We start from the raw sequence: 22,738 nt of genomic DNA on the forward strand, positions 1-22,738 counted from the left end.
TAAAAAGAAACACTTTTTTTTGTCACTATTCCTTCTATTACTAACTATGTATGATCAACACATAGTAAAAAAGCAATAAAACCATATTTCATAAGAAATTTATAGTATTTTTGTGCACAGATGCTGATTTATGTAAGTGGACTTTACACTGCTAGGCAACGTCATTAATATAGCAGAAAAGAAGGTAAAAAGTAGGTCAGTGATATAGGACAATGGTTCTTCAACTTAACTCCCCTCCCCTGCCTCTGACTTGAAGCATAATGTTCATTCCTCAAATTTTGGAGCTCTGAATAACACTGCAACATGACACAGAAAGCATGAATTATTAGACATTATCCATCCTTGATCTTTACACAAAATTCCCATGACATCTATAGAAATTCCACAGCTGCACAAAATAGAATAACGTCTATGGCAAAAAAAGCTTTCAGGATTTGCTCTTCAATAAATATCACAAGCATAAGAGAGACAGCAAATGTTAACATTTTATTTGTTTTGAACATATAAAGGTTGTAACTCTGAAACAATTCTTTTAGAGCCATCTTGTGGGGAAAATAAGCACTTTAAAAACATACACGTAGTGTAATTACTTTTCTACCAAAAAGATAAATGTTCAGTATGATATCTTCTAGTATTCTTTTAAAAAAATAAATGTCTCACTCACACTGTAAACTTTATATAACATTGTTTAAACTATTGGAACATGAAGGAAGTGCCTTTATGAACAATTCTGTGTTAAAAGTTTGGTTTAAGATAGAAAATATATATATCAATAAGTTACAGATGCATTTTTCTGAATTATGCTTTTAGGCCAGGTTTCATTCAAACTCCACCCAACTGCAGCCTACAAAAATAAGCACAAACCTAGAGAAGCTGAGGTTTGTTTCAAAGCTTGCTTGGCCAAATGAGTAAATCCAATGGAATTACTAAATGTAACCAAAATGGGATAAAAAAAAAATAATAACAAAATAACTCTAAACACAGTAGTAGAATCAGCAGTCAGAGCTGAAAAGTTTTTGTTCTTTAAATTCTTAACATTACCAAATTATTTAACGTTTTGGTAATCTGTTAGTTCTGAATGATTTAAACCAGTTGTTTATAAAGATCTCATTAAATGACAATTTTCTGTATGTATCTACTTAAATGAAGTACAGGTTTGGGCAGTCAGTTTCAGAATAATTGAAAATTATGACACAAGCTTCAGCTATTGAAAGCAATCAAACATCAGCAGCTGCTTGATCTATGCATCTTGTCTATTAAGTAAAGCACTTAAATTGTATCCTAAAGAACAAATGCACACAGGTATTCCAGATAACTTAGTCCTTTTTAATTTAAGTCCTATTAAAATATTTGATTTAGATAGAACATTAAAGCATATCGCATCACATTTATCCAGCATGTATTTATCTTCTATTAATACAAAAGTAAAACAGAATATCACAGAATATTTCTACGAAGTGCACGATCAAGAAGTTTCACATAAATATGCACTTTTTTTAGCTGTTACAATCAGTGTATAGGATAGATTAGCAGGCACCTCTGTTGATTTGTGTTTGCTTATTTGTTTTTAATAAATATTGAAATCTGACAACAAAAGGGTCCTATGGTACCCAAAGCCTCTGACAGCTGTGACTAAACAGAACATACTGGCACCCAGAAATATAACCAGACAATTTTTGCTAAGGCAAGCACAAGGATGTCAATTTTTAATTTTACACTGCTGCCAAACTTAGTGTGAAAGAAGGTTGACATGTGCACTTACAGCTTTCCATAATATTTAAAGATGACAATGACATTTGCTTCCTCCACATCCTCTTTAAACTTTGGAAAGGAGCCCTGACTCAGGGGCACTCGCCTTAATGAGATTTTGGATTTCTTTGAATTTTGGATGTTCTTTATCAGCTACCAGCTGCAGCAAAATAGCTTCACTAGTAGTAACTATAATTCCAGTACGAGCAAGACGCTGAAATAGAGAAGAGCAGAAAGAGACAAATGTGAGATGTTTTGAAGTGTGAATGAGCATACACTTTGTAAAAAAGATGGATGGTGTTTTTTAAAAACAGCTCCTATTAGCAAGGTATTGCCAATTCAATTACAGAACTTCTTAACGGTGCCATTTCTAAAACTACGATGGAAAGTGACTTGTTAGACTTTATTTAGGAAAAAGGCTGCCCTGGGTTACAAATAAGGCTTTATAGTTGGACTAGACTTTTTTTCTCCAAGTCAGATTAATTAAAAAGAAGACCCATGCCCTCTTCTATTAACACCCCTTTTCCCCTATATACTGATGAGGATAGCTTTCTTAATTTTCATGCAGATTTGAAAGGCCTTAGGAAAAAAGAATATAGCTAAATTGGAGCAAAAGGTGTTAAGCAAGAAACATAATTGTAACACTTTCTCTTTCAGGGCTTGTTATCTACTAGCATTTTAGTCTTTGGACTACACTGCACAGTCATACTAAAAACCCCAGGAGACAGAGAGAGAAGCTCTTCTACAGAATGTATGTATCACACTAGTAGAACAGTGGTTGCTTTTAACTGACTTCTCATTATAGCCTAAGTAACCCCCAGGCTAGCTCTGAAAGAATAGCTGTATAAAAAGCAAAACTGAGAGAGGTCTGCTAGATGTTTTAAGTGTGCTAATAAACAAAGCAATTCTTTGAGTAGTCCAAACCATGTGACATACTGCAGTTTTTACACTTCTTAAGACTGTGGTTGCTGCCTATCTATACAGCAGAATTATCCTTAAGTATGGGCTACTTCTACCCACCCCACTCCTCTACCCCCAAGCTTCACAGCAATTGAACAGATGTTTTGGCAGTAAAACTCTTAATGGATCTGTCTTTCCTTCCATCATCCTCTGCCTAGCTGTATGGTCCACCAAATCTAGTGCATCTACAAGGTTCTGAATTTACCATGGGAAGGAAAGAGGCGGGAAATACGCAAATAAGTACATTTTCAGTCTGGTTTCTACTGTAATTACTAAAGGAAAGAGATGCTCCAGACTTTCTAGGGCACACAAAGGTCACTGCTGTTTAGTTCTTCAATTACACAGCACTTGATAAGGAAAAATTATTAATTTAGGGGACCAGTAAAGTGTACATATATTTCTTCAAGGAAAGGAAATGTTTTCTTAGAAGACTGCCCTGCAGACAAAGGAAAGAAACAAGCATGCACTGTGTCTACATCACACGAAGCCATTAGAATAGATGAAGAAGAGTAAAACTCAGCAGGAACAGATTCAGCTGGCTCAATCTAAGATTAAAAGTGACACAAGGCCTCTTCTGCAGATAGGGCAGAGATCAAGAACAGCCACAACCTCAAGAACAGCTGGGCTGGATTATTTTAGTAATGGAAAATTTGAACTTCTTGATTGCAAGGTTTTGCCTGCTCACATTCTTAAGCACACAACAGAAGCAGATAGAAAAACTATTTAGTGGTGTTCAGGCAGACATGAAGCTTTGGCTATCAGTTAATTCTAACTGCATTTCATAATACATCTGTTCAAATATTCATATATTCTTCACCAGCACCATCAAAACATATATGATACGGGAGGGGAAATGTGAAAAAGTAAAGGGATATGTGAGACCAAACAGGATTTATTTGAGGCTGCTGAGGAATTTAGTTGGAATCATGGCAAGATCATTCTTTACCGTCTGTGAAAGGTCACTGTGAACAGAAGAGGGCTCTCTTCAGGGAAAAGGCAAATGTTACCTTCATCTTCACAGAAAGGAAGAAGGATCCAATGAACTTGGATCAATGAACCTTAGCTCGGCCAATCAGGTATAGAGCAAGTTCTCATGAAAGACAACATAAGGCTCACCAACTAAAAGACTGTGACCAGGAACTGTCAGCTGTACGTTGAGACTAAGGCAGAATTATCCAGTGCTTTGATATTTTACCAACTTTCTTAAGAAACACATCGCCATGGTTAATCAGGATCATTGACACTCCCACCATGTGACTGTTTTTCCTGGTCTCCCATACCCTGATATGCCCAGCTCATGCCTTTTCTAGTCCACAGCCCTCACTGTCATTTTTAACAGAGGTTCTATGGCACAGAAAGAAGACAGAGTTGGCAGGGGCAGCCATAGAGAAGGAGGAGGAGTTATCACTATGCAGCTTGATGGCTCACCACAGCAAGAAAAACAAAGCTAGCTATTCATTACCTCAACCTCTGTTGCACTGAACTAATTTCTATGCTTGCAGACACAGTTTAAGTGATAATCAAATGTACAAAGACATACAAAATAAGGCAAATAGGTTACAGTTTGGGTTTTGTTTATTTTGTCTATGGCCACTACTACAACACCACACTGACTTAAGAAGTCCATGATTTCAGTAGATCTCACACTGTGCGTGTCACAATGCAGTACCTCACAGACATCAAGCTTCCACTTCATACAAGTCATGGATTTCATCAACTGCTATAGGCTAGTGATTTGTCTTTAGCCCCTAATTTTCCCATTCATGAAAAAGGAGAAATTAAAACTTCTTCACATCCGTGAAAAAAGTATAAAATGCTACAGTTATTACCAGCTTCAATTTCCAAATAACTATAAGGGCCCAGGGCAAAAATTGCAATGCTTAATGCATATATCAGTTTTTGACTCACAACAACGATGCCTGTAGGCAAGTTAGAGTACAGCATAGAAGTATCATTTGCATGAACTTGCTACCACATACTTGTACCTGCTTTGAAATTTTTGTGTTACATTTATCTCCACTTTCTCAACATAAATGTTAAGGTACTAAATGTTAACATAAATGTCTGACTAAGCTCTTTAAAAAAAAAAGAAAAAAAAAAAAGAAAAACAAAGTCTACTATAATCACAGAGTCTGGAGATTAAGCTTTAATTTGCACTGATGAGGAAGACCAGAGGGAGGGACAGACAAGAATGACTTTTCGACTTGCTGTATCACATTTCATTTCAGGGAATTTCAACATCAGAATAAATACTGTTTGGAAAAACGAAAACAAAAGCTCTGTAGTACTTTTACTCTGCTGTAGACATATCACTCCTTAACAAAATATCAGAAAATGCTAATGGTTAGTAAGGGTAACTTAGCCTGCACAAACCAATTACTTTTTTAATCCTAATGTCCTGAACTGCGTTCTACATATTAAATCATGACTTAGGGAGGAAAAATAAAAAGCTATTCCTTCTGTACTGTGGAAGCTATTGTGAGAATCACAGCATTCTCCTCTCCTTAAGTCTGCATTTGTCCACTGGTTACTGTACTTGTTAGCAAATGCAGAAATTAGCATACAGACCCAAGGGGTAGAAAACCTTAATTAGGAAACATTACCTCAAGAGCGAACATTCTGTCCATCATACTTCTTGATGAGGTGGCATCAGCTACAATATGAACTTCCAGACCTCTGCCAATTAATTCCAGTGCTGTTTGCTGGATGCAGACATGAGTCTACAGGGGAGAAAATGAAGGCCCCCAAAAAAATGTAATAAATCATTACTGCAAAACATGAGTAGCACAATGCGAAGTTAAAGTACATAATTAATCAGGGTTCAAACGTGTACTTTTCTAAGCATTACAATAATAGGGAACTCAATGTGGATTTTAAAATGCCAACTACGTTTGAGACAAGAGACTGTAGCTTAAAAATATCTAATTTCAAATTTTATGAGAAAGTATCAAAGAAAAAGAGCATGCGAATAATTCAATCTGTAGAAGATATCTGAACTTTAAGTTCTAAGAAATATAAACTGACCTTTTTTAATTATAGAAAGCAATGATAATTTGTTGGCCAACAGATAATATCAATAAAACTGCAAGAACGGCAAGGCACATACTTCTACTCCAAACAGGACAACACTGCGGACTCCAGGAATCTCTGCTAATGCTGCTTCAACTTCTGGCAATACCATTGAAAATTTTGTTTTAGGAAGCACAAGTTTTGCTCCTGTTAAATCAATTTCTTGTACAGTGCTGCCAAGACCTTTGGGATACTGTTCAGTTACAATGACTGGAATTCCTAAGAGCCGTGCACCTTGGAGCTGCAAGAGGAATGCGGAGGAAAGTGTACGAAAATAAATTATTAGAGAATGGTAATAGCAAAGATACTGTTATTATCTGAAACTGAATAATCAGTAAGCTAGCTATATATAATAATTTACGTTTGTTATCAAAATGTACTACAAGGAAAAAGCAATGAATGAACATACCAGACGTTGACCTACACTGATGATATCGCCAAAGTATTTGATGGCAGGCCGGAATCTCTCCTGCATATCACAACAAAAAAACACAGTGCTTGAGGGTGTCAGGTTGCCCAAAGTAGTCATCTGAAAAACAAAATCGTATTTTTAATGTCAGTGAGGACCTTTCCCAAAGAGCAGTGGAACAAGGAAGAGTCTGGAAAACTTCCAGCATGGCACCTGCAAGAGTACAGGGCATTTGAGCATCAAGGGACCTTGGAACACTGTGGGGACTTGGAACACCAAAGGGCCTGGAAGCACCTTGAGGCCTTCCCTATTTCTCATGTAATGCTTCTTTGCTGTAGCTGGAGCATTATGGCCTTGCAAAATCCCATTGCTATGAGCAGGGAGCCATGGCATCTGGCCCTGTGCTCCTGTCAGCCTCCCTGTGTTGATTTGATCACTGTTGAGACCAGCTGACTGGCCTTGCTGAACCTCGTTCCCCTCATTCAAGTATTATGGCATTTAGTCTTCTGCTCATACAGGGCATCTTTCCCAGCGCACAGTCCCATGCTGCCTGAGCCTCCAGTCCTGCAGGGGACTTTCCCATCTCTCAAGCCCCAGGATTCCTGGCACTATGGCTTCACAGGGCTTCCTTTGTCTGTCTTAGGTACCACGGCACTTAGCCCTCTATCCTTAAAATACAAACCCCATGGGCCTTTGTCCCTGGTCTTTGAGGGCTTCCTTTGCTTCACTTGAGGACCATGGGGACTGGCCCTACAGAACTCTTTCCCCTGCTAAGGGCTATGGGACCTGTCCCTCAGCAGCAGGTGCAAGGCTCTGCAACCTAGTCTGAAAACCATGGCAACCCAGAAAGGTTTTGGATGCTCTATCTCTGCATGGTATTCAAAGCCAGGCTGGACAGGGCCCTGGCAAACATGATCTAGTGGGTGGGGGGTTGATCTATGGCAGGGGGGTTGAAACTAGATGATCTTTAGCAAGGCTTTTGATACTGTCTCCTATGACATCCTGGTAGCAAAGCTGAGAAAGTGTGGGATAGAGGAGTGGACAGTAAGGTGGGTTGAGAACTGGCTGACTGGCTGAGCCCAGAGGCTAGGGATTGGCAGCGCAGAGTCCGGCTGGAGACCTGTGACTAGTGGTGTTCCCCAGGGGTTGGTGCTGGGTCCAGTCTTGTTCAACATCTTCATTGACGACCTTCATGAGGGAACAGTGTCTGCCCTCAGCAAGTACGCTGATGACACAAAGCTGGGAGGAATGGCCGACAAGCCAGAAGGCTGTGCTGCCATTCAGCGAGACCTGGACAGGCTGGAGAGATGGGTGGGAAGTAACCAAATGAGGTTTAACATGAGCAAGTGTAGAATCCTGCACCTGGGAAGGAACAACCGCACGTATCAGTACAGACTGGGGCATGACCTGCTGGAGAGGAGCTCTGTGGAGAAGGATCTGGGGGTCCTCGTGGATGACAGGTTGACCATGAGCCAGCAGCGTGCCCTGGTGGCCAAGGCGGCCAATGGGATCCTGGTGTGCATAAAAAGAATCATGACCAGTAGGTCAAGGGAGATGATCCTCCCCTTCTACTCTGCCCTGGTCAGGCCTCATCTGGGGTACTGTGTCCTGTTCTGGGTTCCCCAGTACAAGAGAGACAGGGATTTTCTGGAAACAGTCCAGTGGAGGGCAACGAAGATGATACAGGACCTGGAGCATCTTCCCTATGAGGAAAGACTGAGAGACATGGGTCTGTTCAGCCTTGAGAAAACTGGGAGGGGATCTTATCAATGTTTACAAATACCTTAAGTGTGGGAGACAGTGGGATTTGGCCAAACTCTTTTCAGTTGTTTATGGGGATAGGACAAGGGGCAATGGTCAAAAAATTGAGCAAAGTTCTGCACCAACATGCGAAAGAACTTCTTCATGGTGAGGGTGCCAGAGCACTGGAACAGGCTGAACAGGGAGGCTGTGGAGTCTCTTTCTCTGGAGATATTCAAGGTCCATCTGGATGTCTACCAGGGCAGCCTGCTCTAGGGGACCTGCTTTGGCAGGGGGGTTGGACTTGATGATCTCTTGAGGTGCTTTCCATTCCCTACAACTCTGTGATTCTGAGTTCTTTAAGGTCCGTTACAACCCAAGCCATTCTACAATTCTATGGTTCTATGAACCCAGATAACTGGCCAACAGAGCTGGAGGGTGAGGAGAGCATGTGGGACTGTCGTGCTGCCTCAAAGGCAGGTGCGAGGTATTATTGAACAAATACCCTTGCTGAATGGACTTGGAGATGTCTGCTGTGGCCAGGGTGAGCTGATGGTGCTCTGGAAAGACCTGGCCAAGGTTGCAGTGACTGGTGCATGACACCGACGTCGAGAAGACAAACAGTTTGTGGGACAGAGTGGTAAGTGACATTGTGCTAGGCACAGACGCATGTGTGGGGCCAGAGTTCTGCCAGAGCGAGCGCTGAGGGGCAGGACGGCCCATTGTGATGGCTCCAAGCGATGCCCTGTGAGAGCCGTGAGCGACGCATTGTGACTGCATGGCCCTCGCTGCTCATATGCGGGCGCAGAGTCCCACCCCACCGGCTAGTGCCCGCACTCCGGCTGAGCGGTTCCGTGAGGTCTGGAGTGAGGAGCAAGGTTGGCCTTGGTGCTGGTGTCGTGCCCTGGGAGTTGCTGCAGTAGCTCTCAGTGCCCTTCCCAGAGCCATCAGAGATCCTTCTGCGGCCCTGCCTCGTTTGGACCATCGGGAAACCCAGGAGGAGTGCTTGCAGCAGCAGAGGTGAGTGCTATGGAAACATCTCTCCCTGGACAGCTGGAAGGGTTTCCTCTTTGAGGGACCTGCACAACTCTTCCAGCCGCCCCCCGCTCAGCCCATGACCATGGCCTCTTCTCTGCCTTTTGCAGCGTGACTCCTGCTGCTGCAGCGCCGGTGAGAGGGAGCGGCTCGTCGTCATCAGTTCTCCCCGGCTCACCTCAGCACGTGGAAAGCATGGCCACGGAGCTGGACACCCGCTGTCCCATCTGTCTAGACAGCTGGGTCAATGCCAGCTATGTGGTGCCATGCCTCCACCGTTTCTGCTTTGTCTGCATCCAGCGGTGGGCTGAGAGCAAGCCCGAGTGCCCCCTCTGCAAGAGGAGGATGCGCTCCATTCTACATTCAATGAAGGCAGACAACAGCTTTGAGGAGCTTGTCCTTGCACCACCTGCAGGGACATCAGCCAGCGCCCAGCAGCCAGGGACAGCACCTGGACACCATGTCTTCCGACCACAGGCAGCTGGACCAGTGCAAAGGGATCCTGTGGGCAACCTCCAACCCCATATCTGGGCATCCCTCTTCCGACGGCATCCAGCTATGCTCCAGCCCCTGCTGCCGTGGCTGCGCGAGGAGCTGAGGCAGCTCTTTCGGAATGACAGAAGGGCAGCCTCTGCAGCGCAACACCATGTCATCTCTAGGCTGCGCTTCTTCGGCCTGAATGAGGCAGCTCTGACAGTGCTGCTACGGACGACCCTGGGAAGACACACAGCTGGCTTCGTGCAGCGACTCATTGCCACTGCTGTGCAGCGCTGCAGCGAGGAGGCCCAAAACCTGCTGGGTCAGGGGGCCTCCCGTGCTGCCGGAAGACAAGAGGGCAGCCCGGCAGCAGTCCCCAGCCACGCTGACACCTCAGTGGGGACACCGGCTCCTGGAGCAGAGCACTCCGAGGGAACCAACACAGAAGAGCTCCCTGGAACCTCAACTGCTGCCCTCCAGGAGGGGCCCAGCCACCCCCCATCCATCCCAGTTCCCAACCCTGGTGATCAGGAAGTGCCCCAGCAGGAACCACAGGAGGCTGAGGCTGGTCCCTCCACTGCCGGCCAGGGCAGGAACCAGCCACGCAGGGGACCCTGGCGAGCTGCGAAGAGGAGGGCCCCCACTTCCCAGGACTCTGCCCCACCTGCAAAGAGGCCACCCCGCCGACGACACTAGGACAGAGCCCCAGGAGCTGGCCTAGCTGGGGCTGGGCCAGCAACTGGGGCACGTGCCGGCATTCGGGTGGGACCAGAAGGCTCACAGCAGTCTGAAGCTATTGGACAAAAGAAATAAAACTATGAAAGCTATCGAAAAAGTCTCTGTATTGCTAACAACACGGCTGGCACTGCTGTCCCCACCCCTGCTGCCATCTGCCCCTCTTCCTACTGCTGTGCCCACCGCTTCCTCCCAGGGCTGTGGGGCCCGAAGGCCGATGGGGTCGGTCTGCTGGGATTGGGGCGCGGCGATGCCGCCCCTTCCCAGCAGGGCTGGGGTGTTCGTCTCAGCGCTTCCTTCCCCAGGTGCCCGGCCCCACTGCTGTGCTCCCCCTGACAGCGCGTGCTGCCCAGCTGCAGGCCTGCAGCTCCGCAGAGCTGCTCCCAGGGAGAGGCTTCCAGCCTGGGGTGCCCGGGGCCAGCGTGTGCCCATCTCCATCGCCCCAGGCCTGGCCTCCAGCTCACCGCCCCCTCTGCCCCCGCGGCTCGAGGCTCTGCCCTCCCGCCAGCCTGCCCTGCTGCCTGTGGCCTGGCGATGATGCTGTCGAGATAGCTCCTCCTGCACAGTGCGCCTTGGTGCTGCTGCTCTCTGTAGCAAGCTGGGCTTGTGCCCTGCCAAGACAGGAACCCCAAGCAGTTCAACAAGGGGAAGGGCAAAGCCAGGCACATGCTGGGGGCTGCCCAGCTCAAAAACAGCTTTGCCAAGGACTTGGGAGTCCTGGTGTACACCAAATTATATGTAAGTCAGTAATAAGCCCTTGTGACAAAGGTGTCCAATTGTACCCTGGGCAGCATTAGGAATGTTGCCAGGAGGATGACAGAAAAGATCCCTCCCCTGTCCTCAGCACTGCTGGCTACACCTCACCAGTGTGTCCAGTTTGGGGCTCCCCTGTCAAGAGGCATGCAGGCACACTGAATAGAGTCTAGTGCATGGCCACAAAGAAGAAGGAACTGAAGAGTCTCTCTTCTGAGAAAAGGCTAAGACAGCTGTGACTGCTCAGCCTAGAGAAGAGGAAACTTTTATGAAGACCTTGTCAATGTCTATAAACACCTGAAGGGGGTACAAAGTGAATGGAACCAGGCTCTCTTCAGCGGTGCTCAGTAACAGGTCAAGAAACAATGGGCACAAACTGAAACACGTGAGGTTCCCTCTGAACATCAACAAACTTTTTTACTGTGATGTTGCCCTGACAGGTGGTGCTGTCTCAAAAGCTGTCTGGACATGGTCCTGGTTGCAGAGGACTGTGGCCCTGAGTGACAAGAAGGATTGGACCAGACTACCTCCAGAGGTCCCTGCCCCTTTCAGCCATTCTGTGATTCTGTGATGCAGGTGACATCTTGCGAGGCTGTCCCTTTCCCCCACCCTCCCAGACAAACATGATCTCCATCCATGACTGCCCCAAGGCAGAGCACTGGGGAACGGGGCAGGCAGGCTGGTGCTAAGAAAAGAATGGTCAGCTTGGCTGCAGGTCTCCAAGAGCCTCAAGAGTTCAGTTTCTATCAAGTGAAAGTCTCTCCAGGTGCATTCCCATAGGAAGACCAGGTCCTCCTCCACGTCTTTTGGATGCTGCTTGCTACTGGCATTCGCAAAACTGGAGGCACAAGGGGCACCCAGCACACAAAGACAGGCTGAGGGAACTGTCTCTCTGCATCTGGGGGAGGAAGCAGCTCATGGCTCCTGGTAGCTGCTGTTGCCCAGTAAATGAGCTAGAGGAGGGAGGCATGTCCTGTTGTCTGCACTCTCCCAGAAAGAAACCTTCCTTAATGACCTCTGCTGGGCAGAAAATCTGTCCAAAAAAAAAAAAAAAAAAAAAAGGAAGAGAGAAGAGAGCTAAAGTCCTGAAGGTCTCCTCGTGTTTGCTTGTGCTAAAAATCCATGGTGCCCTGAGCAGGTGATGCACAACAGGGCCTGGCCAACTGCAGATGTAGGGCTTCCTTCCCTTCATTTGAGGTCCATAGGTTTTGGCCTAATGGACTTGTAAAGGGCATCTTTATGCTGCTTTTAGTGTCAGTGAGACTGGCCACTTGCGCTTGTGGGTACTCTTTTCCCTCCCTGAGTCAATTGCCATGCATGCTCATGGGCAATAACACACAGGGTCTGTAAGTCCTGCTCAAAGCAAAGGGGAGTCCTTGCACTCTGCTCTCAGAGGACCTCCTTCTTCTCCCTGCCAGATCAGCAGCCATGGGATGGGGCCTGGCCTTCTGCTCTTGCACAGCCTCTCTACTTTGATTTGAGCATCCTTTGTCTTGGCCCTGCACTTTTCAAGGGTAAGACTTATGATACTTCAAGTTTTCAAGTTAGATTCATGGTACTTTGAGCCAAAATATAAAGGTTTCATAAGTCTGATTTTTTTATGTTTCTGAAACAAAATGAATGGCAGTGATACTGAGCAGTACAGTATAGCCACAAATAGGGAATCAAGATTTTATTAGGTGGGACACCTAAGTCACTTTAGATGTACACGGAAACTTCTGAGCTCTGAAATGGGACAAAGGAGCACACTGCTTATAGTCCTGTTAAAAAATATATATCAACAAAATTACATTCTTAAAATTTATATTTGTATCTCTATCTCTTAAAACTAGCACAAAATCGGAATGAATTAAAGATTAAAAAGACCTTCACTTTATACTTAATTATAAAGATTTTAAAATACCTTCACTTTATTTATAAATAGTGCACATACACACAGCTTCATTGTGTAGTCAGTTTCTTTTGTCTATGAGATCTTGTAGCACAACGCTGATGAAGTCCAAAGGCTAAAACAAAAGCAGAGAAGCTTGTCCGCATTACCACCAGAAACTGAACTGAATGCATATTAATGATGAAAATAATCTCCCAGAGTTTCCCTTGAGGATGCCAGAGTGTAGTGAAAGGGGGCTAAGAAAAAAAAAAAAAAAAAAAAGACAAAAAATCAAAGATAGCATTTTCACACAGTTTGAAAGAGTGCTTTTTATTTGTATGAAATTGCTTGCATTACCTGCAGAAGCAAAAGATAAGGCTCGAGCTATAGACTACAGGAAAAAAAAGGAACTACATACTATTCTTAGTTATAAGGCAACTAAAGAGAAATTACTTCCATTCTAAAGCTTTTCAGCAGACTGATAAATCAAATTGAATAAACTCCTCCTGGCAAGCACCCATTAATTTTCTACACTTCATTTTCTGCAAATAGAGGTTGAGGTATTTTAAACTAAACTAAAATTAAAAATGTCAGTAAAATATTTCATTTTGGAAGAACAGGGAATCAGGAAAACTTACATATTAGTCCCAAATTTTTCACTGATTTATCTCATGTCTCTTAAGTAAGTCACTTTTAATCTCAATTCCAAGGCTACAAAAGAAAAAAAGTATAGCAGTAGCTATGCTCACATATATGAAATGGCTTGTTCAAGTTACTGTGAAAAGTACATGTGTGTTGTACTGTAAACAGCAAATTCCCACACCTATCAGATTCAGTATGCCACTACTCTCAAAATGTCAAATGTCTGTAACTGTCATTCCTCTAATTCTTATCCATGAAATGGCAACACTATAACCACAAGCAGTTATGAACACAAATTCAGTAATAACTGCAGAGCAGATGCTCTAACACCAGACCCACAGATGCCATGGGAAGATGAAAACGCATCACAAAAGACATCAGGGAAATCTTTTTTCACCAGGAGGGCACAGCAGCACATAAACAGGTTACTGCAGGTGGTAGGATTGTGGATGTTTTCATCAGTCAGTAAGGCAAAATAATAGCCGCTTTGGTCAAGTGCTGGCTTTGCACATGAGTTAGGGAAAACAGCCTCCAGAAATCTCCAAAATTCTTCTGCAATTGTACACCATGTAGTAAACGAGGCCTGGGACCAAGAATGTTTGAAAATATAAGTAAATATTGAGCATCTGTCTCGTTCTTGAACACTGTCCCTCTACATACTTGCACAATACAGAAGTCACTTGCCAGCAAGTAGTAAAGTACAACTGAACACAGTGAGCGTCTCTTGTAACCCATTCTAACTCTGGCCCTTACCAGCATCACACTATTCAGCCATGACATTTAGCTTCCCTACTGCTCAGCAGAGCAACTGGAATTGAAAATGCTCAGCAATGTGTCTCCTACTCCAAAAATCTGTCATTTTGTCTCAGCATTTATATGACAAGCAAAGATCATTATTTTCTCCTATAAATCTATTCACCACTTTAAAAATTTTAGGATCACTTTCAACTAGGCAAATCATCATGGGATTTTAGATTGATCTACATGGAGTTAATCTGCTGCCTTATGGAACACCTTCCTACGCCAGGGCAACAGATGGCACTAGCTTCCTCAGCAGAGGAACAAAAATGAGTATAAAAGAAAAAGACAAGTCAGAAAGAAGTTTAAGAGTCTATCCTTACAGAAGGATCAACTGCACCAAGATTTTCTCTGCAAAGACCTACCTGGTCTGACATGTGTAAACAAACAAACAAAAAAACAGTGATACACAATTTATATAACTCCTACACAATCCATTCCAAAGCTGTATCTTTACCTTTCATCTCTTTCCTCACCCACAGCACTTGTTGCAACCCAAGAGCATTATTTCCAGTTCTGTCCATGGTGGATTTGAAAAAATAACAGCATTACCTTCCTCTTCCACATGTACAGTTATATACAAACATGTACAAACATCTATTACCACATCTCAAGACTCAGATCAGGTCTCAGTTTATTTATTTATTTATTTTTTTTTGCCCATACTCTAAAATGTATCTAATGTTTTCGGTCTTTCCTCCTACTACTGTAATAATTTTCATTGCTCTCCTTGAGGGCCTTTTCCAGCTACAGTCTACAGTAAGGCCACCAACTACTGTAGCAGTAGTACTTCTCAGCCCACACGACTTTTCAATACCAGTAAAGCCTCTGATAAAATGGATCAATTCACAGGCCTTGTAGACTCCATTCAGCTTATATTTTCCATTATTCTATTTGCCTCTTTTGTGTGTGTGTGTGTGAGTGATCCATGATACTTTGACTCCTGAGGTCCATTTTAACCTCTAAATCATTACCTGAACCCTCCCTCATCTTTTATTTGCATAGTTGATTATTTCTACTTTACTTGCTTCTTTCCCGTTTGAACTGCATTGTATTTCACCTTGTTTCTGCAACTTTTCAGAAAAATGCAGATTTCCGTTCTATTTCTTTCAGATGTTTGCATTTCCTCACAGCTTAGACCCTATTGCAAAAACAGTATTCATCCAGAGTTACAGTAGTGACTTGCATGACTATTTCCAAGCAGCAGACTCAGAACAGATTTTATTCTGTTCCATTTGACATTAAAGCACTAAAGATAACTGACTGCCTTTCCAGCCAGAGTGTCCTTGTCCCAGACTTCCACTAAATCCCATGTGTTTATGACAAGCATTACATGTAGCAGAAGCAAAAGCCTTTTGCTTTTCTTTATTATCACGTTGGTTTAATATGATTTAATTTCTGTACTTCAGTTTAATATCAGGAACATTCAAACAAAGTTGTGTTGACAGAATATATTTGCTATATAACAACTCTTACAAAATCTAACACAATTCTTAAATTCATTCTCCTATTTATTTTCTACTGATTTCTATTTTCTATTAACTTGCAATCTGCAACAAACTATGCAACATGTGGCAGGACAAGAAATAGGAAGAAGTTGATGGTGAGATCAAAACCCATACTTGCTTGTTTTCCTCAGAAGAGGACATTTGAAAAAAACAAAGAGCATCAAGAAGTAGAAAGGCAGGTTGGACAAACCAAAAATGGTACTCCACCGCAGCCACACATTCTCTGTCAAAATCCAGCCCAAGCAGAAATCTGCTCAGTTACAATACCATTAAACAGCATTTTTATTTATTTTATTTTTATCAGCTGAAGTTCCCCTAAACTGTATGCAAACTTTTGCATTTGTTTTGTTTCAGTCCTCCTAGTTAAATTATCAGGGCTTTCTTCCTTCCAGCTGGAAGTTACCACAGCAAAACAAGAATAGGTATGTCAGATGGCAACGTAACCTGATGCAGTTCTTTTACCCAGCTAGAGAAGTCATCTCTAGGACCTTATCCAGACCAGGATTTAAAGGTATGTTACCAGGAGTTACACACAGCTTTAAATCCTACTCTAGAAAAGGCCCAGGTGAGAAAGGACAGGTGTTTTTTTCACATCTATTTCATCTCTGCTGATCATTATTAATCATACAAAGTGTGACTGTGATGAAGGACTGTAATTACAGAATCAAATTGACAAAAGTATTCATGTATACTAGCCCTTTATCTGTACTTTCCCTATCAAACTTCAGGGAACCATTACACAAAAAATGCAATTTTCCCCCAGTATTTGTAGTGGATGAGAACTGAAGCAGAGAGTGTCCCATGTGACATCACTTACAGATGTCTTGCCAAGGTTATGCGCTAGTAGGGCAGAAGAGAGGACCTTGCAGATATGGTATTTCAAAAACTGCATAGAAAGACAATGAAAAGAAGTTGAGTATCATATTTTCTGATCCTTTGTTTTTAAAAGGAAATCTGTAAGACTGTTGTTTATCTTTCAAAGAGAAAACAAACTGAAGAAATTCATCTGCATATAGTCCAATGGAAAAATTAGTTGTAAGTATCTCAGTTTATGATTATATTTATTTCATGTTAAGCTGAAGTGCATTCTTTTACATGCAATTCAATACTTAAAAGTAAAGATTTATCAAGATAAGCATATCATGTTCATATAATTAAGACAATATGAAATTCTTGATAACAACCTGAAGTGATCAAAATGCCTGCTGTGGATTAATGATACACAAACAAAAAAGTGTCTCAATTAGAAGAAACCTTTCATTTTTTTTAGCTCCTTGTTTCCAAATGTTCCTTTCTTCCATCTTGAAATACTGTTTCTTAATTGCAGTAGTAACAGAATTTAAAACTGCACCATTAAAAGTTTAAAGTAAAAATAATTCCTCTCACCTAACTCACATATTGTAATCTGTAGTTTGGCCAGGATTTTCCTGGTCTTCAGAAATACTCAGGCTCCTGCTTTAGGATTCCTTCTATTTCCAAAGCATCCGAATGCTAGACAGATGTACTCAATACATATAAATACATTTGTGTATAAATTGTTTTATTTTTATTTAGTTTGCGTCTCAACAACAATTAAGCATCATTCTCCAAGCTTTTCCACACAAGAAAAGATATGCATGAGATGTCAACATGTCTTTCGAAAAGAGCTTAAAGCAGAGGCCTTTTACCCTCTTATTTCAATAATAATCTTACCCTCTTACCTACAGAATCTTAAGGTTACAAGTTTATAGATGTAGAACAAGTATTACCAATGAGAAGTCACCTTGAAGTTATGACAGCAACAGTGAACTCCTCTATTACATAGCCATAATAAGCATAGCTGTTTTCTCTTCTGATATTTCCAGTGTTTTTCCTTACTGCTCCTCTTCTCTCTCCAAAGGTTACATTTACAGCAAAAACAATAGTTCTAGCAGTACTATTCAGATGTATTTACAGTTAGAAAAGGTTAATGCAGTCCTGCACCTTTCCCCAAAGACTATAACTATTATTCTGCTAAATGTTTTAAAACATGTAAATTCCAGGAAAAGTAACCATTTCCCTTCTGTTAGTCCCTCAAGGTGTAAGCGAATACCCTCCTCACAGAGGTCAGAGAAGTTCCTTTTTGTTGCAAGTCTATGGCTGAGAAGTTTCAAGACCAGTAGCCAAGCTGAACAGCTGGCTCTATTATAACCTCTCCACAACACTAGATGGAAATTAGAAGTTCAAGTGAGAGTTTTGTAGCAGTACAGCTAAAGAGAACAAATGTAGCTACAAGAGCACAGTAAAAAGGCACAAATATGACTGGAGAAGAAACATACAGTAAAAACATCCCTGTACAGATCAAGTCTTATACTGAACTGTGCGGAGTGGCTTTCAGAGGGGAGCATATGGTGATTCCTCAGCGAGATTACTACCTTCCTCAACTGCAGAGACAGGAAATTGAAATAGTCCAGTCAAATATCACTCAGTGCTGGTATTTCTTGAGATACTGCAACGAAACACATCTTTTCACAACAGGTCTGCATAGAAGAGGAATCATTACAAATGAGGACACAACTACACCAGGGGTTAAAAAAAGATTATAAAATATATGTGTGCATTTAGTTAAAAAACACCCCTACAAAAATACTGAAATGAATATCTAGAATTATGGATTCTAGTATCTATGAGTCTCAATTTTAAAGCAAATGTCTTTCTGAAAAAGCAAGTCAACTCATATCATTGAGTAAAGGGTATCTCCTTTGAAAGACATGTTCAAAATGGTATTTTTATTGACTATGCTAATTGTAGAGTTGCCAAATCTGTGTTACATATAGCTGCCGAAAAACACCATAAAAATGAAGGCAAGCAATACTGGCACTGTATGAATCAACACAGGGAAAGAAAGTATAATCTTCCCATCTCTAAATCTCGTGCATCCTGCAGAATCTAAGGTCTTAAAAAGCACAGCTGTGTCTGCATCAGACCAAGTGTTCCCAAAACAAGTGATCTGTGAGCACCTGCCGGTGGCTTAAGGAGAGCTGACTGACATCACTGATGTCTCCGTCTCATTCTCAGCTGCTGAAACACATCACAGAGGTAACTAAAATAATATTAAAGTACTATCCTTTTCATATCAACAGTTGGTATTGTCAGAGTTGTAACAGTACCAGTGAAAGCAGCTAATCAGTTAGACATTGTATTTACACTGTGGCTCATCCTGAATCCTTGCAGTCAAGTTAAAGCTGCGTTGTTGTATGCACTCCGGGAATGATGTATTCTTCCATGTCCCAATACTGACCTTTTACACCATGGTGTGTATACTGCTACAAATGCTTGTGTTGCATTTATAGTTTCAGTACAGACAGCCGTCTGCGAAAGGGTCTCTGCAGAGACCTGCACACAGAAGAAACAAAATTCTGACCTGCATTGCTGCTGTCATAGCCTCAGATTACACAAGGTGTTTTTGAAATCCTTACTTGACTTAACATCACTCGTACCGACTCTTTGCAAGTTGGGGAGACTGTCCTTTGCAGTTTCTATTGCTGGACTCCCATCCATTCCGCCTCCAACATAGAAAGAAGGAAGCCTTTAAGCTAAATATGATGAGTGACAAATGGTAAAATGAATAATGAATGATCAAATAAGTTTTTCAATGAGTTAAGTCCTTATTTTTATTTCTATACAGAGGGTTAAGGAAAGGAAAAGGACTTCAAAGGCATCCTTGATATACAGGCTAAGCCAACAGGCCACCTTGAGAGTTTACGAGTTCAAGACACTATGATTAAGCAGAGTTTACAAACACTGTGAATTAGACTGTTTCTGGAAACAGAGCAAAGACTACCAATGCTTGAGTGTTTGTGACATTGTTTTTTCAACTTACTTGTAATTTTGGCTCACCAAACTAATACTTCTTAGTTACAAATTAAGAAGAATGCTCTAAATAAAAACCATTTTAAAAAGGTTGAATTCTTTAACATTGGAAAAAGAAAAAAAAAGCAATTTTGCTTCGAGTGCAACTACTACAGCATGACTGGCACGAATCTCCAGTATGCATAAAGACATCTTAGTATGAAACACACGTACTGTATCTGTCTGGCAGTCTGGTCTCCTGGTTTATGGCCACAAAACTAGTGAGTTATGAAACTGTAAATTGTAAAGAGCTCTTTAGGCAAGAATGGATACAGAAATCCTAGAGCTGCGAAACCAAGCTCTGGAAAGAGCAACCTTTGAGTTTCCACCTAATAACATTATCGCTACCCAAAGCCGGCTAACTCCAGCTGCCTCTTTTAAAGAAGAAGCGTTTATTATCCCAGCCACCGCTCCGCGTCCCTCCCGACGGGAGAAACAAGTTCTCACTCGCCGCACACACGTGGCTGGAGCTCAGACGCCTCCCCAGCCGAGCGAAATTAAAGTTTCCACGCGGAAACGCCGCGGGGACGGGCCGCTCCCTCGGGGCTGTCCCCGGCGCCGTGCTCCCCGGGCGCCGAACAGCCGCCGCACCGAGGGCTGGGGCACCCGGACGGCTCTGCCGGGCTGTGCCGTGCCGGGCTGTGCCGTGCCGTGCCCCCGGCAGCGCTCCCGCAGTTCCCCGCCGCTCCTCCGCGTCCCCTCCGGCGCCGTCGCGGCCGCCCCCCCGGTCCCGGTCCCGGTCCCGGTCCGCCCCACACCTGTGGCGGGTCTCACCTGGATCTGCAGCGGCACCAGGCGCACCTTGCAGCGCTCGCTGACCAGGAAGCCCTTGGGCAGGTCTATGTACTGGCTCCACTCCTCGGCGAAGAGCTGCACCACGAACTTGCGGTGCATGTCGATCTGGTCCCCGTAGAGGCTGAGGAACTTCTGGATCAGCAGCTCGTAGCCGGCGCCGTGCGGCACGGTGGAGGGCCGCGCGAAGACGGAGAAGCAGAAGAGGACAGGCACGGAGCCGCCGCCCGCCGCCGGGCAGCCCCCGCCCGGAGGAGCGGCTGCCTCCGCCGCCGCCATCTTCAGGGGCAGACGAGCCAGCTCGCTGCGGCCCGCTCCTCCTCCTCCTGCTGCTGCTGCTGCTGCCGCCTCCTCCCCTTGGCCAGGCGGGCGGCGCCGGCGGCCCCCAATCCCGGCTGCGGCTCCTCCTCCCCGCCGTGGGGCCCGGCCCGGCCCCGCCGGCCCTCGGGGCAGGGCACACCGCCGGGGCGCCGGGGCAGGGCGGGAAGGGGCGGTGGGGCGGCTCTGTGGGGCCGCCCTTCGCCTCCGCCTCGCAGCGGGCAAGGACCTGTTGCTGCGGGCCGGGGACGGGTCGGCTCCCTCGGGCTGCCCTCGCCCACCCGTGGCAAGCGGTGGCTGGGTGCGGCGCGGCGTGGTGCTGGCAGGCAGGTGGCTGCGGAGCGTCCCGCCTGCTCCATGCTGGGCTCCTCAGATCCACGGAGGTGTGAGGAGGATGCAGTGCAGCCGCACGTTTTTGTCATTGGCAGCTTCTCTACAATAAAGTCCCAGATTAATTAACCTTCTCTCCGTTCTCGTTCTCATCAGGAACTGATCAGCCACTAGAAATGTTGCCCAAATCTTTCCTGTAACTGCCAGGTCTTCTGTTCCTCCTCATTGTGCTTGGGGAACAGGCTCCAAGCAGCTTGTGGAAAGAAAATGCCCTCAGTTAATACCACACGAATGTTCTTATGCATTGCCCAATGTAGTTGCACCACCATCAAGGTTAATGCCAGTCTGCCTGGCAATATGAAGCTTGAAGTTTTTTTGTTTGTTTGTTTGTTTGTTTGTTTGTTACAAAATACATCACTTATATGAATTGATTTAAAAACTGCAAACATAAGGAACCTTTCAGAATTATATATTTACACGCTGATAAGCTGACTGCACTGGAGCAGCTTGAAGAGAGTATTTTACACTTCATCCAAAAGGCAAATGTGCAATGACTTTTGCACGTTACAGGAAAAACATGCAAACTGTATTTTTCCTAGGCATAAATTATACAAAGTAAAAATTTAAGAGAATTCATTTGCAAATCTAAAATATGCATTGATATTGTCTTTTACTGTCAGTAAAATCAGAGGATTTATACACAGTTTCAATCTTCTTGCCAAAGCAGATAGTGTCAGTCAAAGAGTATTCAGTCTAACTGGGTCCATCCCTTTGATAAAAAATATTTTTAAATGGTGAAAACATAAGAGATCCAGTCCATCTGGGTTCTGTTTAAACATCTGATACAGTTCTGTGCGTGATAATATTTAGCTGAAAAAAGAGCAGTTTTCACCTCCAGAAATACATACATTGGAGCCTTCCATGCAGTCTGTACTATAGCTAGTCTGTACATACGGCTAATTATGTTACACCTAGTCTGCTGGCCATAAAAATATCCAGTAGCCTGAGTTCATGACTTATTTTAATTATTTGTCCATGCGTACCACTCTGCTGATTTAATTTATGAATACAACCAGTCGCTTAATGCTATTACAGTGGAGCCATAGAAGGTAAACAACTTTATGGCCCAGTCATTTATGGCCCAGCTGGCTTGAATAAGTTCCAGTTTTCTAAATGAAAAGGTGACAAATTGAAAACTCATGGAATCTTATTTATTTTATGTGACTTAAATTGGTTTCTAGTTTTTAATTTGTACTTTGTTTTAATTGAGTACATTTCTAAAGTTCAATATATTTTTGCAACATCACATGGGTAGTGGTTTTGTTGATTAATGATGTCTTAAATCTGCTTCTTTTTTCCATTATAGCAACACAGGGCTATCTGTATTAAGAAAATATGCCATAGCAAGTTCTTACCTTTCTACAATTACAGTCTACAATGAATATATTTGAATAGAAATTACTCAGTTTTTATGCAGAATACATAACCAATATCTCGGTATGTTGGCAAGATTTGAGCTTATTTAAATAGCAAAAAACTTCTTGTTATCAAGGCTGGGATTGTGCAGGGGAACAGTACTCGGATTCATCTAGAAACTGCATGGGGAGAGACTCCTCTGCAGCTGCTGTTGGTCCCTCCCCTCTCCCAGGCCCAGAAGCAAGCAGGCAGCTGGGCCCAGAGCCA

At 43.5% G+C, this 22,738-nt stretch overlaps 1 protein-coding gene across 1 annotated transcript; it reads right to left on the reverse strand.

Moving 5' to 3' along the window:
• Positions 1-467: 467 nt before the first annotated feature.
• Positions 468-20,742, reverse strand: ISOC1 (isochorismatase domain containing 1). The gene is made up of 5 exons (XM_084503730.1): positions 20,390-20,742; positions 6,188-6,307; positions 5,816-6,019; positions 5,313-5,429; positions 468-1,963 (listed from the first exon to the last, which is right to left on the reverse strand). Exons 1-5 carry the CDS (start codon positions 20,684-20,686, stop codon positions 1,817-1,819), a joined length of 885 nt encoding a protein of 294 aa, XP_084359856.1. The 5' UTR covers positions 20,687-20,742; the 3' UTR covers positions 468-1,816.
• Positions 20,743-22,738: the final 1,996 nt, after the last annotated feature.

The sequence above is a fragment of the Aythya ferina genome, assembly GCF_964211825.1.
Source record: "Aythya ferina genome assembly, chromosome: Z".
Classification (NCBI taxonomy): domain Eukaryota; kingdom Metazoa; phylum Chordata; class Aves; order Anseriformes; family Anatidae; genus Aythya; species Aythya ferina.

What these genes read in the sequence shown, in the direction of transcription:
- ISOC1 (XM_084503730.1), bottom strand. Translation starts at nt 20,686, where the DNA reads ATGGCGGCGGCGGAGGCAGCCGCTCCTCCGGGCGGGGGCTGCCCGGCG. An exon ending in TTGTCCTGTTTGGAGTAGAA is followed by an intron (nt 5,430 to 5,815) that starts GTATGTGCCTTG and finishes TCTCCCCTGTAG; the next exon opens with ACTCATGTCTGCATCCAGCA. An exon ending in ACAGAATGTTCGCTCTTGAG is followed by an intron (nt 1,964 to 5,312) that starts GTAATGTTTCCT and finishes TCTCTATTTCAG; the next exon opens with CGTCTTGCTCGTACTGGAAT.